Source organism: Desmodus rotundus, chromosome 12 (genome assembly GCF_022682495.2).
Source record: "Desmodus rotundus isolate HL8 chromosome 12, HLdesRot8A.1, whole genome shotgun sequence".
Taxonomy (NCBI): domain Eukaryota; kingdom Metazoa; phylum Chordata; class Mammalia; order Chiroptera; family Phyllostomidae; genus Desmodus; species Desmodus rotundus.
In genome coordinates, this window is record NC_071398.1 from 55038339 (window position 1) to 55055263 (window position 16925).

The following is a 16925-nucleotide window of genomic DNA, read 5'->3' on the forward strand; positions in this document are numbered from 1 at the left end:
CGGGGGGAGGCTGGAAGGGTGGATACCCGCAAAGGGCCAGGGAGATGCTCAGACTCGAAGCCGAGCCACTGGACTTCCTAATTCTCAGCGCTGCAGAGAGGGCCGGGACCACCGCGGTGTCTCAGGGCGAAACAATGCCTTCGGAGACGTGCCATTAAGGACAGAGTTTGAGCAAAGAGAATGACCACGGGGCCTTCCATGTACGGTCGGCACTGAAGGTCTTCAGAGCGGCAGAGACTGAGTCCTCGTGGGTAGGCTCCTCTAGGCGGGTCTCCTGAGCCCCACACCGTCGTGTTTTACGGACTGCTCACCTCTGTCCGCGGCAGGAGTCTTTACCACGAGGCACGGGCGTGGTCATTCTTCAGGGTTTACTTCCACGTCGCAGCTTTGCGATTCTTTCAATCCAACAACGTGGACTCTTTTTGGAAAATCACCGAGCCCAACGTAAAAGAAAATGTTAAATATTCCAGCACTAAGAACATGCTGTAATCTTGCACAATTCTCAGGTATCAACATTTGCCTTGTCCCTCTTTAGAAAGAGATGTTCTCTTAAAGATCCTCCAAACCAGAAAGCGTTAATAACCTGACTGGTCTGAAAAGGTAGTAGAAACACAAAGTCCTTCACTTAACCTCAAAACTTAAAAATGGCAGAAGACAAAAGATTTCATTTATTGATATGAACACATATAATTTAATTAACGCTACAGCGATGGCCCTTTATGCTCAATTTCAAATTCCCCATCTTCAAAGTGTCCTTACAATTTCTGTTCTTGTTTGTTAAGTCAGTATTTCTCAAGTGAGACTGGCAGGCACAAACAGGCCTCCCTAAATGTCTGGTCATATGTCCAGGCACAGATAAAATTAGTAACATGATTAAAAAGGAAAATGAAAGATTTAAAACTATACGCAGAAGGACACTGAAGAGATGGGAGGCATGGTTGATATGACTTTCAATCTTGAATTAATCACCATGAGGAAGTGAGATCGCTTCTGAAAGGACAACTTAGTGATGCTGAGTTGTTCCCCATCGGCCACAAGGGCAGACAAGGGTTCCTGTGGATGGACCCGGGGCCCCGATCCCAAACCAAGCAAGCACAAGCCTGGCTTTCCCATGCCGAGCCGTCACCAAACGTGTCGGAGAAGGCCGGCTCACAGCAAAAACACGGACATGCGGCATGATGATCGAACTGCTCCTTCCTCTCCGAGCTGAGATCTCAGCTGCCATTTTGCACGGACGCCCTTATGGCGGGACCACAGCACGAACCCCTCTGCACCAGGGACGGAAGTCACCCCCTCCTTCCACACGGCTGCTGGCCTGCCCTCATACGGTAACGACTTTCTGCCACTCTTGCCCGGGGCAGAGCTGAATGAGAGACCCAGAGGTGACCGCTCCGCCTCTCACCGCCAGTTCTCTGAGATACCTAGTTCCCTCCACAAGCTGCGATTCTTCTGGGCCGCGATCGAACCAGAATACACAAACACCACACGCAATGGGAAAGTCAGTCCTCCATGCAGGTAATTGGTGACAGTTTTGAAGAACTTTACAAACACCCATTTCCAAAAATAGCCATATTCTACATACAATTGAGTAGGATCACACTCCGTCTGAGAACTTCATCGAAATGTATGTGCTTTCCTGCTGAGCTGGAAACACAGGCATCTGCAGAAAGTTGGAACTTAGTAGACACCTGTGCCCTGTGATCTCCTAGGGCTAAGAAAGACACCTGACCTAGTAAGATGCTGGAATCTTTACATGTGTATCTGGTGTATCTGTTGTAAGATAATTCTGCCAGAAGAATTAGTTTCAAGGGTGCTGACAATTAGAAGGAAAAACATTGATTCATAAATGAAATAATCAAAATAATAGCAGGCACCTTAATGCGGATGCCTAGTGTAAGAATACGACAGGTTGCAGGGAAGGATAACGGTTAAAGAAGAAAAAAGACTATCATCTGGGGGCACGCAGGTAGGCAAACTCAGGCATACAGTCGAAACACTGAAACCAAACCAGTAACAGAAAACTTCGCCCTGCCTTGTGGGAAGCTCGCCGCCCATGCTGGCTGCCAACTTCCCCTCTTCTCCGAGCCTTCAGTGGCTCCTGCCGGCACGTGTACACACAGAAGTCAAACTTCTTTTTAAATGTTTAATGCCTCAATGCCTCCTTTCTCATCCTTTGCCATTTCCTCATAAATGTGTAATTTCCAGGGGATGCATTCTACTGAAAGAAATCGGGTCCTTTCCTGTTTTCTTTTCTTTTTTTACCACATAAAACAGACTTTATTTATTTTTATTCAGTTACAATTGTCTGCATTTTCTCCCCATCCCTCCTCCCCACCCCAGCCAGTCCCACCTCCCTCCCCCACCTCTACCCTCCCCCTTGATTTTGTCCGTGTGTCCTTTATAGTAGTTCCTATAGACCACTCTCCCCACTATCCCCTTCCCACTCCCCTCTGGCTATTGTTACAATGTTCTTAATTTCAATGTCTCTGGTTATATTTTGTTTGCTTTTTCTTGCCTGTATTGGAAGAAGCGCTCTGCCGGTTCTCTCCACTATTCTCTGCCCTGACCTGTTCGTTCCTCGAGTACCCTTTGACAATAATCCGTATCTTTGTCTCTCCGTAGTTGCCTTTCTGCTTCAGAAGCAGCCACATGTGCTTTTAGTCGATCTCGCGTAGGAACAGACACGGTGTTTATTCGATGTCGCATCTAAGAGACGGAATTTGAAACAACTCCGACTCGCAGGACCACGACGCAGCTGCAGGGTCGCTGGGGCGACACAATCAGGTCCGCAGGCTTTGACATGATCCTTTTTCTCTGTTTCGGCCAACTGTACTCGACACGTGTCCCAGGTGCAGGAGGTCACCTTCTCAGCACTTCCACGCCTCCTTTGGGGAACAGAAGCTTCTGGTCTGTGATTCGAGTGGAGAAGAATCCAGCCCAGGTTCTCACTCCACGTGGGTGTGCAGTGGAGAACACAGCAAGGGAAGATGCCACGCAGTCTTTCTCTTCCCACTTCTGTGACTAAATCTGTTTGTACGCTGATACTGCAGCAAAGTCGGGAATTTTCTGAGTGACTGCATTTTCACGAGTACATAACTTTTGGTGCTAAGCTGTCTCTTCGGCGCTTCTGTAAGGAAGGGCCCCCGGCACGTGAAGGGCTCTCTTAACCAAGCTGGCTGTGCCTACCAGGCCCCCTGGACTAATTATTAGTACCTTCCTCCTCTCCTCTTCCTCGTGAGGCCCACAGAGGACGGCCAGGCCATGCTGAGTCTTTGTCACAAGTGCGGCACCCACATGCCCGTGATCTTTCTACGACCACCAGTTGGTCGTGTGCTTCTTAAGTGTCAGTTATATGTCACTCACTCCACTTGTGTTGGTGATAAACGTGAATAAAAATACACAAATTGGTGAATTCCAGGGATGCGAAAAGAAAGACGGTTGATTCTGGAAAAAGTAAGTTGGACGTTTTCAAAAGACAGGATAAAGAGTGTCACTAAAAATCAGCTACCAGCCCTGGCTGGTGTGCTCAGTGGATTGAGTGCTGGCCCGCAAACCAAAGGGTCGCTGGTTCGATTCCCAGTCAGGGCACATGCCTGGGTTGCAGGCCAGGTACTCAGTAGGAGGCATGTGAGAAGCAACCACACATTGATGTTTCTCTCCCCCTCTTTCTCCTTCCCTTCCCCTCTCTCTACGAATAAATAAAATCTTTAAAAAAATCAGCTATCACATTCAGGGTGGGCCCCGCAGTTCACTGGACTCTGTGGGAACCACAGGTCATACACAGCCATTTTCTGGGATATATTTTTTTTCTTGGAGTTGCTCTACTTTAGTAACAAAACTAGAAATTGTAGACAATATATTATAGTTTTAGGTAAGAAAGATGACAGAACTCACTCCCTGGATTCAAAAGGCCTGGACACTGCATTTTCTAAGAGAAGTGAAAACGTGAAAACATCCATATCTGTTAAATTAAAAAGCTATGTTTCATGGGCATGTACCTCCTTCCCACAGTTTCCGCCTTAACGTGTTCTGATTAACCAACTGGTGACTGGTTTTTGTTTCCCAGTTTAAGAGAATTTCGTTGGACTCCTGTGTTTCTAAGTGAACATTCTGGATTTAACCAGTTGGCTGTTGATGGGTGTCCTGGATTTACCTACAGAATTAGAACACCTCACTTTTATCCCCAGTGAACAACCGAGCGTGAGTCTCTTGTCGTGCTGAGTGCACCGTCTCTCTACTTTCTTTCCCAGGGGGGTGCGGCGGCGGCGGGCAGTGTCCATCTTCTCTGGACGCTCCTCTCCACGTTGTCATTCGGGTTTGCGTTTAGCGGGAACAGAGTCACACACACTGCAGCCTCCCTTCGCCCGCTTCTGGCGCCAGTTTACAGCTACAAGGGCCTCTCAGGCCAGGTCTGATGTGGTGTTGTGTTTTTAAATTTTAACATCCTGCAGGGGAAGGTGCCAAGGGCCGCTGCCGACGGGTGAGAACAGGGCCCAGAGCTGCGAAGTCCTGGGAAGAGGGTGGCAGAGAGCCAGACAACAGACGCGGTCAGTCCCGGCTTCCTTGCCAACAGGGTACTGTCCTTCCACAGGTTTCTTTATTGCTGCACAGCCTTTAGTTTTGAAAGCGGTGAGACAGGAATAACGGGACGCATTCCACAGCGTCACAGGAACCAAAAAGTGTGCAAGGTCAAACAGACGCCCTGGAAGCAGTAATCAACCAGTGACTGCCAAAGGCCTGTGCTAAGGAGGACAAAAATCCGGGACCGCTTTCTCCACGAGGCTTCTCCAGTAACGCAGTCCACACGGAGCTGGATTCCTCGACTTCTCCAGCATTTACCAGTTGGACTAAACCTAGCTTCCCGGTAGGTCACGTCACATGTTCTTCTCTTACTGATTTCACGAGGCTAATCCTCGGGTTCGAACAGCACGGTGCCGGGCAGGTGTGGCTAAGTTCTTTTTCCCCAGCACAGAACTTTTTCTCTATCCATCTGCACACACGCACACACAGGTTAAGTAAGTAAATCCGTGAGAAGGTTGCAAGTAGAAGTACAAATAAATTTTTAAATTTATATATATTTTTAATTTAGCTACAGTCATTCCTTCAGTGACATCTCTTTCTCTGGGTACACTGTCAAAATTACCTCCGATATTCAGCAAGTCTTACCCATGTGGAAGGAGAAAACTCCGATGCTCCTGGACTTCACTAACACCGTAAAAAATGACAGAGAAATCATACTGGATCTCATCTGTGAGTGCTGGTCATTAGTGAAGAATAAGCCTAAGATTGCAATGTAACGACTCTTAAGGAGGGAAATGTTGACAAATTAGAAAATGTTCCTCTCTATATTAACACGAGATCTGATGGTGCCGCTTCTTTATGCAAACGTGTCCTACTGCATTCTGCCTCCTCCACACCCACGTTCAAGTCTGCCCCATATGATTTCAGCACGTTCCTCCCGCTTTCCCTGCACATACTCTGTACTCAGGGCCTCCTCTAGCCCAGGCTGCCTTTTGGTAAAATGAAAAGAAGCTGCGCACAGGTGCATGGCACCTGGAGCCAGGAAGCAGCTCTGTGAGGGCCCCAGGGAGGCGCCCCTGCTCTGAACAGGTGGGCGGCGGGATGAGGTCTGGACCTCGGCCAGCCAGTCCCCTGCCTGGTCCCCCTTGCGCTGTGAGCAAGCTCTGCAGTCCTCTCCCGCCGCCTCCTGCAGTGCCAGCCACCCGAACCTGCAAAGATGCCCCCAGTCCTTCTCACCCACCCTCTTCAAGTGTCTGGGTTTCCTGCGAAGCCGTTGCCGACTCCACGCCCCGATCCCCGCGCCCGACAGGACCCCTCGCTGTCTCTCCCCCGTTCCCCTGTGCCCTTGTGTGCTCTGTCACTGCGCTTATCGTAGTGTATGGGATGCAGGTGCGCACACCTGTCTTCCCTGCCGGACCGGAAGATTACTAACAGCCCGTTTGACGCTGTGACGCACATTTATAAACCCAGTGATCAGCACTGCCGATAGGGAAAGCACTGTTGTTTTAAACGTATAGTTTATTGAAAGCAGGAGCAAGACCACGCATCAATGGCTGCACGATGGACAGATGGATGCATGTGGATGGAGACATAAACGGCTAAATAAAACGCTTTCACAATTACTGCAAATGGCCTCTTTCAATCTGTCTGTTACAATCCTATACTTTGCCTTTCTAGTCAATTCTTGTATTTTGTAATTTTTCTCTAATGCCATTTGTCAATCCACGGTGAATGATGTCTAATAACCCACAACACAAACAACAGATATTTGTAGCTCAGACTCTCAAGTAAGAGCTTTCCAGAAATTCTCTTGCGCAATCTCCCCTGCACCTGCAAAGGGCAGGAGCGCACATGATCGTGGGCCCCTGAGCAGGCCGTGCTCCGGAGCTACAAGGAGCCTGCCCGAGGCCACAGCGCTTGGAAGTGCTGGACTGGGCTTGAAACCAGGTCTGTGTATGCAGAGCCCCACTCTCCAACTACCAGACTACACTCTGTCTGTGTATTCCCATTGTTCCCTCCAGCTGGGGGTCCGTAGTGGTACCTAACTGATCAGACAAACTCGGAAATGCGGCGAAGCTCTCCCGCCCAGACAACTACAGGAGCAATCACAACCCCCACCTGGGTGTCTTCGGGTCATCCCATACACCTGGAAAAGCGTATCACAAAGAAATTCTAAATAGTCAACTGCAGTGAACGCATGCATGAATCGTTACCGTAGCGCGTGCATTGCATCATTGTTCAAAGAACACTGTCGAGTGTTACATTTCCCCCGAACTAATGGAAACCACAAGGCAAGGCGCCGGCACCCTTCACTCACGAATACACTCCAGGCACTGCAAGCATGTTTCTTAATGAGTGTTGTGTTTGTAAGAAAAGGATTCATTTCCAGTGCCTTGAACTTGGGTAACACACCCATGTGTTTTCTGAACTCCTCTTTAAACTACTGTACAGTGAACGATCTCCCTGCAAGTATTTTTCCTGTGTAGCAGATGAACACACTGTATATGCTGAGGGCATAGCCATGAACACGGAGGGCCCCAGGTTGTGTGGAGACAGACCAGTGAGCAGGTCTCGACCGGGGAAACTGAGGATGAGGGGGAGAAAGCAAACCCTGGAGGACCAGCTGGATCCAGGTGAACGAGGTGGGTGGGGCAAGGGAAAAGCCAGACTCTGGAAATCTCGGTTGTGTGGCGGGATTCAACCCGGCATCCCAAGCCAAGGAGTTTGGGCTATAGCCTGAGAGCATGGGCGCCTTGGAAGGGCTTTCAGGGAGAGCCGGGGGGTCAAACTTGCACCTGGGACGCGTGGTCCTGGCTGCCGCGCAGGGTCTGAGGGGCGTGGGACAGGCAACCTACAGAGGCCACAGAGGCCACCGCTAAGCGAACAGTGGTGTAGAGGGGAGGCGCGTCCCACCTTGCACACTCCTTCCTTTTTAGTCTCAGCACTTGGCACCCAAACCCCCGGCGGGGGGTGGGGAGGCGAGGAATTGTCACTTTTATTTGACAGAGATTTGCACCAGCCTTCCATTTCTACTCCAGTTTTAAAAGGCCATCAAACACTTTGTTTGACAAGTCTGAATCCTTCAGTCAAACCCCAAACTAGTACTGGCCACGGATTTTAAATTTTGTATTCTGCACGCGATCGTTCCTAGCAATCTGTATTTTTAACGCACGTACACTTTCTTTTTTCCATCGTCCCTAAAAGTCTGTTTCTTTCCTTTACCACATAAGTAGAAGCTAAGTAAAATAATATGCTCATTTTTCACAGTACACTTTTATCATATTCAGGGAAATAAAAAGAAAACAGTGAAGTCAAAAGAAATATACCCTTAAGGATCCTTTCAAGTGATAATTGGGAAGCACTACAGAACCAGAGCCATCATAAAATAGAGTGAATATTCTCTATATCTTATTTTAAAAGTTGTAAGTGGATTTAAATATTTAGCGGAAAACCAACACCTTCCATCCCCTACGGACTCACGTTCAGTTTCACCTTTTCAAATCCCCGCAGCCTGTCTGCCTTCCCCCTGCGTTCTCTCCTGAAAACCGAATCCACACGTTCCCCGGGTTTCGTCCGGCCCCACACAAGCCCCTGTTCTCCTGTCTCCTGCGTCCACTCTCATTTCTTCAAGGACACTGCAGACTGGTCAGTGAGAGGTCTGGCCCACCAAAAGCTGTACTGCATACAAAAAGCAAGCAAATTTTCTACAAGTAACTACGTATGTGACCGATTTCATGTAGTTATTACACACCTTACAGAAATGCTCACATGAGCAAGCAGCACAAATCAAGTGCTTACACATTTGAAACAGTGCCTCCAAGGGCTTGCACGCGCCTACCTGTATGTATTTGTGAATGAACCAGGAGGCTTGCTTCCCGTCATTCACCGATTCCACGGTCGTGTTGGCCATGCCAACCAGATCACCGCCTGCAAACACCCAGGGCTCGCTGGTTTGCATCGTTTCTGGGTCCACTTCGGGGAGACCCCATTTGTTAAATCTGATGGGGCTCAAGGCTTCTTTCACTGAAAACAAAAAAAAAAGGTGAAAGACAAAAGACAATGAGTAATCTGTGCATCATGTAACAATAATTTGAAGAGTAAGAAAAATTATGACTTAATTATTGGTCTAGGGATTCAAGCAACTGTTCTAATGCAGCAGAGAAATGGAAAGTTTGTGAAATGTCTGAGTTAGCCACACACGCAAAGTTGTGGCTTAACCACGTCTGGAGACACCGCCCGTGTGGAAATTCGCGAGCACAGAGTCGGGTGCTGTTTCAGACCTGTGTTCACGTCTAAGAAATCTGAGTCCAGGAGGACGGAATGCACATTCCTTTAATATTTTAATGAATATGAAGTTCATTTAAATCCCTTGAAATCGACTTCAAATGCATTTTCTAAACTTGTCCATAATCATTTTTTCCACAGGTTTGTTATCACTCATGGGGCCCCAGGCCCGTCCCTGGTATAAGTTAAGTCGTGAGTTTGGGTCGATGGCCAATCTGTTTCACAACAAGAAGTTTCATACACAAAACAACACAAAGTCTTCGACATTTACACCAAATCATTCGCACTTAATGTTAAGCAATTTAATGGCTCTAGGAAGAGAGTTACCATTAGCCATCAATTTGTTTTGGGGGCTTTTTTTTAATGTCAGCAAATACAAACATTACCATTAGTCCCTTAAAACAGTTTCAAATGTGCTGAAACAGTTGCCAGGTCCTGGGTTCCAAGACTCTGAACGTGTCATGGAACTAGGAGGAGGCTGGGCTCCTTGAAGAACAATATGCAAAGGGAGTTGTGATTGGACACACAGCCCTGACTTTCGGAAGAGACGCAGCTGACCGAGAGCGTGAGGGCAGGCGGACAGCGCCGCATTTGCTGGGACAGGCTGAGCCAGTGTTCAGGGCCAGATGCTCTTCTCTCGGGGTAATCAGGTCATGAACTTGAAGTGCCGTCTCTCAGGACAGACTCGAGGAGCTGTTCTTCACTCCAGTTCACAAGAGAACAGAACTTCGTCCCGTCACCTTTTTCACCCAGCCCCCCACCCCCTCCCCTCTGACGGCCGTCAGTCTGTTCTCTGTGTCTGTGAGTCTGACAACAGTGCGGAGACGACCACAGGGACGGGGGTGGGGGGAGGCAGAAGAGGGTGAAGAGGGGATACATGGGGATGGAAGGAGCCCTGGCCTGGCGCACACAGTATAACACGCAGATGAGTTACTGGAGAGCTGCACAGCTGAAACCTGTACAACTTTATTAACCAGTGTCACCTCAACAGGTTCAATTAAAAACACACACACAAACCAAAGAGTGTACGACAACTTTCACTACAGGAGAAAAGACTGGAAGATCCCGGAAGTTAGTAGTTGAACAGATTATGTCAAACATAAAAGAAAATAAAATAACCAATGTAAAAAATGCTATTCTGACACCAAAAACCAGTTTCTTCTGAATAACAACAAACAAAAATAAACCCTTGTACATATATGTAACTCTCTAAAGAATGTCAGCATTTAAGGAAGTTATTAAGGGACACACTTAGTTGTGTTTTCCCCATAAGACTGCAGGTTCCACGGAAACAGGAGCGTTCCCACGCCGCGGGCCGCTGGGCGCTGAGCGCTGAGCCCCGGGGCCCAGGACCGTCTCGGGGGTTAGGAGGCTCTCCCTTCAAGGGACACATGGGTGGGTGGGTGAGCAGGGGATCGATGCTCCTGTGCTCAGGTTCTCATGTAAAAACCTGCTACTGTTTGTGTCTCTGATGTGATTTCACCTTTCATTGAGAGGGAATTAAATATTCATGTAATTATTTCTGATGCAGAATGGCATTTTGAGAAGATTCTTCTAAGGTCTCTAAAGGTCACAGGGAAGGAGACCTTTCCCAGCTGCGCCCCGTAGCGCAGCAGATCATCACCACCATCTGTCGACAGCGACTTGAGTTGCAAGAAAGTCAATAGCGAGCTTGGCTCCTCGGCTCAACCTTTTACCACCACGGTGCCTGCACCACCTCACCGCCACACGGGACCGTTTCCATCACACATGTGTCTCTGCAGTACAAAATAACGCTCCTTTCTGAGAAGCAACCTCCTGTGTCCAAGACGTTGATAAAACTTCATCCCACAGGGTGACTGAAACAGAGACGATGCTTGAAGGAGAAGGGACTCAGATCACCTTACCGGGAAATCAGAGACCTTTCATCCATTGTTCTCATCGTCTTACAAGAACATCTGTGAAGGTTAGCACGGGGTTCACGGCTAGCCTGAGCGAGGCAGGGGCGACGCCTTTGTTACTCTTGGTTTCCCTCGGCGGTGGTTATCGGCGGAGACACGTGTGTTCAGTGAGCTTCGGAAGCCTGGGCTGCAGCGTCTCCCACTTGCTTGGGGCTCTTTCAAGGCTCCGCGCCTACATTTAATCATGTACATTTTCTTCTTTATAGAGGAGTCTTCAGACTACAGGGTGGGGCCAAAGTCAGTTTACAGCTGTTCCCGTAAAACCAGGACAATAATAAGTAAATAATATGACAAGAATAAACTCTTCTGAGTACTCACAACTGGAAACCCTACTTTGGTCCCGGCCTGGACCTGAGCTTCAGGCCTCACAAAGCTGGACTCTACCCTTGAGTAGAGATGCAGCATACGCAGTAGATGCTGAATTAAACTGAAGCTCCTGGATGATGATGGCTGGGTAAGCTCTTACACGGCATAAATGTGCACGGATTGATTCATTTTCACATTAGAGCTACACCACCACCCCAGTCAACAGGCAGGAGATGTTACCATGAGTTTAGTAAGTAACGCTTGCATTTCTTAAAATACTCAGCACCAATGCCATTAGCCACCTGAGGAGCATTTATTTGTGAAATCAAAGTGCTATTCTAGGCACAGGTCTTTCCATTGCACAAACATTGGGTTATTCTATGTCCCTGAACATTCGCACATCCGCATGTTAACTTTTAAACACACACTCTTTCTCCTCCATGTGGGAAGCCTTTGGCCTGAGTATGAGTAGCCTGAATTATTTTGTCATTGCTAATATCCAGCTAATCTCACTAATAACCAAATGCATGTCTGACAATGTTCCAAAGCTGAAAAGGATTGTTCTTTCACTGAAAAGAACCTCAGCCCCCTGTTGAAAATTACCCACTGAGCAGGTCCCCTACTCTCTTTGGAGGGCTCCACGTTGAACACGCCCGTGGTTTGATGGGAGAGATAAACAAGGAGACATGCTGAGAGATCCACCGCTGGCTACGTGGGCATTTACCACATTGTAGGAAAGCTCACGTGCATCGAAACAGAAACCATTTGTTTCCATTTAATATCTAGTACTCCATCAACATCTGGAAAGGACCCTCGAAAAAGTAGAGCAGAAACAACCATGTGAGCTGAAGCAATGCCACAGCAGGTCAGTAGCACCGCCTCTCAGTGGCAACGGCGGCCAACGCAAAGGTGACTGTTGATTACGGACGGCCTGGCCACCAAACGGTCAGGGCCATGCAGCACCAGCTCCCCGTGGGCACAGCGGACTCTCTGGAAGGATGCGTGCAGAGTGAGGCAGGCAGGCAGACAGAGGGTGAATCTGTGAATTCGTTCACTGAAACTTTGTTGAGTCTGATAGTATGAATCCAAATAGCACCCTTCATGATTTCAACGATTCTTTTGAAATGTCATAGTTATTTCTATTACTCAACCATATTTTTAAAGCTCCAAAGTATTTACCATAGCCATCAAATCAAGGATTCAGGGGAAAAAAACAAAAAACATTTTATTCCTAGTTTGTCGGAAATGTGTCTATTGGTTTATGTACATCTTACGAAGAAGGCTCCCCCCGCCTCCTGTTGCCACGCCAATGCAGCTCCCCGATACAGCTCCCAGGGAGCACCAGGCATGCAGGCCTCAGAGCAGGCTTCCTGCGCTTCCCTTACCGAGCCTGGACGGAGGGTGAAGATGTACCCTCCCTGTGTGCAAAACAAGTAACCGCCTGCCGCCTCCTCTGCAGAGGGGAAGGAGTATTAACAGAAGCCTTGTATTCTTTCTTTCTTGTTCGTAACCTAACGGGTTGGGGAGCGGTGTTTGGCTAGGATCAGGCGGTTTTCCCACACATTTTCCTGAGACGGCATCTCGGAGCCTTCCGTGGCACACGTCCGGGGAGCTCCACAGCCGGACAGAAACAGAACTTGGGAAGGAACCCCAGGACATGCTTATTCACAGCCTATACCACCCTGCAAATGGGAGGGAAATGTGGTAACTATATGGTGCCTGGAGCTTTCCGTCTTTAAAAAGAAAGAAAACCTCCTCCATTCACACCAAACGTGGGTGATTCATGTTCATTTCCGGCTTTAATTACTGCTACGTTCCAATGGGTTTATTTAAAAAAACAAAGACACTCTGAGGTGGCTTTAAAACAAGAAGTGGTTTTGAAATGGAAACTTTTCGTCAATTTAATGCGATGCATGAAGTGATTTTTTTATATAGACTTAATTGCATTGTGACACTCAAGTTCTTCAATAAGCCACAGCAGAAACCTGCAGAGGCCGTCCCTCAGGGATGTGTCACTGGGAGACGCCGGCTGCCAAGGTCAATTAGGCTGACGGAGTTGTGCTGTCAGGTCTGTGGAAGAGAAGCCCACGCGCGCCACAAGTATATTTCTTGGTGTTTATAAAAGGATGTCAAGGACGTCATATTTCAGTGCGTAAATATAAATTAATCCTCCATAAACAATACAACAGAAAGCATAATGAAGAAGGATTGCTCCTCTTCTACGGAGTGTCTGAGACGGTATAAAACGATGTTGGGGGGGGGTGGAAGACTCAACATTTACAATGAAACAGTATCCCGAAAACGCAGATGGAGTCAGCTATGAGCTTGTGCTGGCTGCTCAAGTCCACGAAACCGCTTAGCCACCAGGACAAAGCACAATGAGACCAAAATGCAAGAGGAGACAACAGTCCTGGAAATCAAGGCCAAAAGCAAAATCTCGGCAAGAGCAAGTAAGCTCTCGGCTCAGGGCCCTGAGCTCAGAGGCCAGTGCAAGGCAGTAACCCCGGGGCGGGGGAGGGGGAGGGAAGGAGAGGACAGAACCAGACCAGGCCTCCAACTAAGAGTCATCGAAGCCGGTGCTGTCTGCACAAGCCCTTCTGCCACTAAGTCTGTGAAGCACTGTGTGATCCCCTCCCACCACAGTGGCACCCCAAGGAAGGTGCATCATTTTCTCTCATAACCGCCCCCCACCAAAGTGGCCTTGATCCAGCACCTCTCTGCTCCTCCAAGACCTCAAATAGCCCCCAGACTCTCCTGAGAACACACCCTTTCTCCTCACTGCTCCCCTTCTGAGAAGCTGGTTTTGACCTGGGGCTCTTTTCTCACAGCTGTGCCAACGTCTCTCTCTACCTAACTTCCTAGAGCAATTTACACGGACTGCCCACTGTTTTCACCACGTGATTATGCCTTCCAGTCTGCCCCTGCGATGAAGACATGGTCTCCGGAGTCCCCAGATTCTGTGCCCTCAGTCCTCCTGCCTCTCCCCTCCTGCCGCGTCCAATGGTGGAACCTTTCCTCTGATCTCCCTTCTCGATTTGCAGAGCGGCCCTCCCTTGGGGCTCCCCCGATCTGTACACTGTCTTTCTGGGGCTCCAATTCAGCCTGCACAGGAAACTCCCAGTTACTTCTTACACCTCATTTACATCCTCCTCACCTAATAAAGGATGTTAAGGAACACAATCCTCATTCATTGACCCCTTCATGAGGCCGGGATGACGCTGGGTATTCCCATATCCTGCCTCATTTAGACCAGGAAACGCTTTAACATAGACGTGATCTCCCTAAACATGGCCCATAGGAGGCAGAGCCAGCGGTTGAAGCCAGTTATTTCTGGCTCCACAGTCCTGTTTGCCGCTGACCCTTGGTGTGGGGCGGCAGAAAGCTGGGGAGCTGCCCAGTTTCTGGAAGCTTCCCTAGTGTGGACCAGAGGAGAAACAGGTGCAGATGAGACGGGCAGCAAAGAAACCTAGCCTGGACCAGCTTCACAGGTGGAGCCTTTAGGTCATCTCTTCCACTTCCTTTCCTTTTACGGTACATTAACTGCAACCACTTCCTGTTGAAGGAGCAACTGTCCCTTGAGATTCCCTTGAGTTTTGGGACCTCATCTGAGCCAGCACCTTCCCCTGCAGCCAACACGGTACACAGAACATGAGGACTCCTTACGCGCATTTTGGTTGGAAAAAGCAACATGTTGTCTGAATGTTGAGCACTCGTGGTACCCTGTCTCAATTTATTATTTTCCTTGTAGTCTCTTTCTTCTTTCCACAATCAGAGAGCCAGCTCATTGTGGTGAGGACATACAAATACATTCCACTTTTTATTTTTGTTAAAGCGTCCAAAATAAAGCTTCCACAGTGGCAAACACTCTGACTAGGGAAGGACAGGTACTTGGCTCATGTGTCCTGCTCGATGTCACTGCGTGACTTCCCCACTGCTCTGGGGGGGTGGTGTTCCGTTTGGGTAAGCTTGTGGGACCCAGGCAGCGCGAGAATACCGACTTCACTCTCTTCCTCCGGACACTCAGGACGAGCTGGGGCCCCCCCGGCGTCAAACACGGGAGACGGACGTGGGTAGCCGCCCGCGGCCGCCGCTTCTGCTTCCCTTGTAGTCCCTGGGGAGTCTCATGCTCATTTCCTAAACTGACCAGCTAATCAATTTGGAATTAACACTGTCCGAGCACTTCACCTTGATTTGCTTATTTCTCTGCAATCATTCCCTCTATTTAAAACTCTGAACTCCTTGAAGATTTGATTTCATTTTATCTGCAAGAGAGACCTCCTCCAGGAGGCCCGTGTCCTTGAAGGAAATACATGGGGATTGTTTTCAAATTCTCTGTTGGGTTTCCAAATGCCGCACTTTGATTTGCTTATTTATATTCAGTGATACCATCTACTTAAGACTACAAACTCCTTGAAGGAATAGATCATCCTTTAATCTGATTTGGACCATAATCATCATGATTCTATGCACATTTGGGTGCTTAATACCTCTTGATAATTAGGAGGCAGTGAAAAAGTAGAAAGGCTACAGAAATATCTTATATCTACTTCTCAGGGAAAGAACTTTCTAGAATGCTGAATGAGATCACGAAGTGATATAAATAATTACAGAAAGGGGTTAAGAAAAATGTTTAATAGAAGATTCCCCATTGGTTGCATTTAAAGCCTGAATAAAAAACAGCAGTAAATTACACGACTTGCAAAAACAATATTATTAAAATATAAGCGACTACTGAAACATATTTTAATTAACAAAATAAATCACATGGAAAAGATTCCCTAAATAGAGCTTCAGAAGTCAGTCTGTGCGGGCCTGCCTCGGCCATGACTAATTACGGAGCCATGTAATATGTGTTCAATTTGGGCTTATTTAAATAGCAGAGATGCTCATTAGCTGCAGTATATCTGTGAAGCTTCAGTAAACAGTTTAATGGTTTTTATGTTTAACCAATTTCATAAGTTCCTGTAATTTTAGCTTTAGCAGCTCATTAATGTTATTTTTTGATATCCATCTTACGACTCTTTTTTTCCCTTGTCGATCGGCTGTAAGCATACTTCAATGCGAACTTAAAACACACAGCAGAATGCCTTATAAACCATTTCTGTAGTAAGTAAACGCATGATTCAGAAACAGAGCTTGTTTACCTAGAGTGCTGGCTGTGCTGCCCCGCGGGCACGGAGCGCGCTGGGGTTGGCACGGCTGAGGGCTGCTGCGGGGTGCAGAGTGACAGCATGGCTCCCGTCCATTGGGTGCCTGCACAAGCACAGGGCTGGTCCTGGACTTGTCACGTATGGATGGGCTCCTTCGAGCCTCACGGAGGAGGTGGTGTCCCCATCTCACAGCAGAGGAAACTGAGTCCAAGGCAAGCGGCCCAGGTCCCACACACTCTGAGGTTTTGAACCCAACTGCAAATCAGTGGCAGATGAACGCACTGGAAAGCCGGGGTCCTGAGGGGCACTTGGAGACACAAGCCCAGGCTTCCGGAGGGGACCCCGAACTCTGCAGCTGGACCCGTGATAAGGACGCGCGGAGTCCCGGCACTCCCCAGGAGGGAAGAACAGAAGACCAGTAACACCCAGCGTCGAAGGCTTGGTACTGGAAGTGCCGGCGAGCACAGCCTGAACTGATGCCTCAAGTCACACAAAGCAGGAGGAGTACACTTCAAAAGCTGTCCACTGCCTCCGAGAGCAATGTAAGGCAGGCAACGCGATCTGGTGAGCTGGAGGTCAAAGGGCAGTGAGTGAGAAGGTGGCCTTTGCAGGAAAACAATGAGGCAGAAGGAAAGGGGTTCAGGAGAGGACCTGGCAGTGCACAGGGGATGTTCCTCTGGGAGTTTGGAAGGGACTGCGGGGGGGAAATGAGGCACAAGTGTGC

The 16925-nt window shown here is 48.4% G+C and overlaps 1 protein-coding gene across 2 annotated transcripts in view; it reads right to left on the reverse strand.

Annotated features, from left to right (window-relative positions):
* Positions 1–16925, reverse strand: part of DPYD (dihydropyrimidine dehydrogenase) — a 548339-nt gene that overhangs the window by 276362 nt on the left and 255052 nt on the right. For both annotated transcript variants that reach the window (XM_024570281.3, XM_053915805.1), the window contains one exon: positions 8360–8544. In XM_024570281.3, the coding sequence (XP_024426049.2) occupies positions 8360–8544 (185 nt within the window). The remainder of the gene's footprint in view (positions 1–8359; positions 8545–16925) is intronic.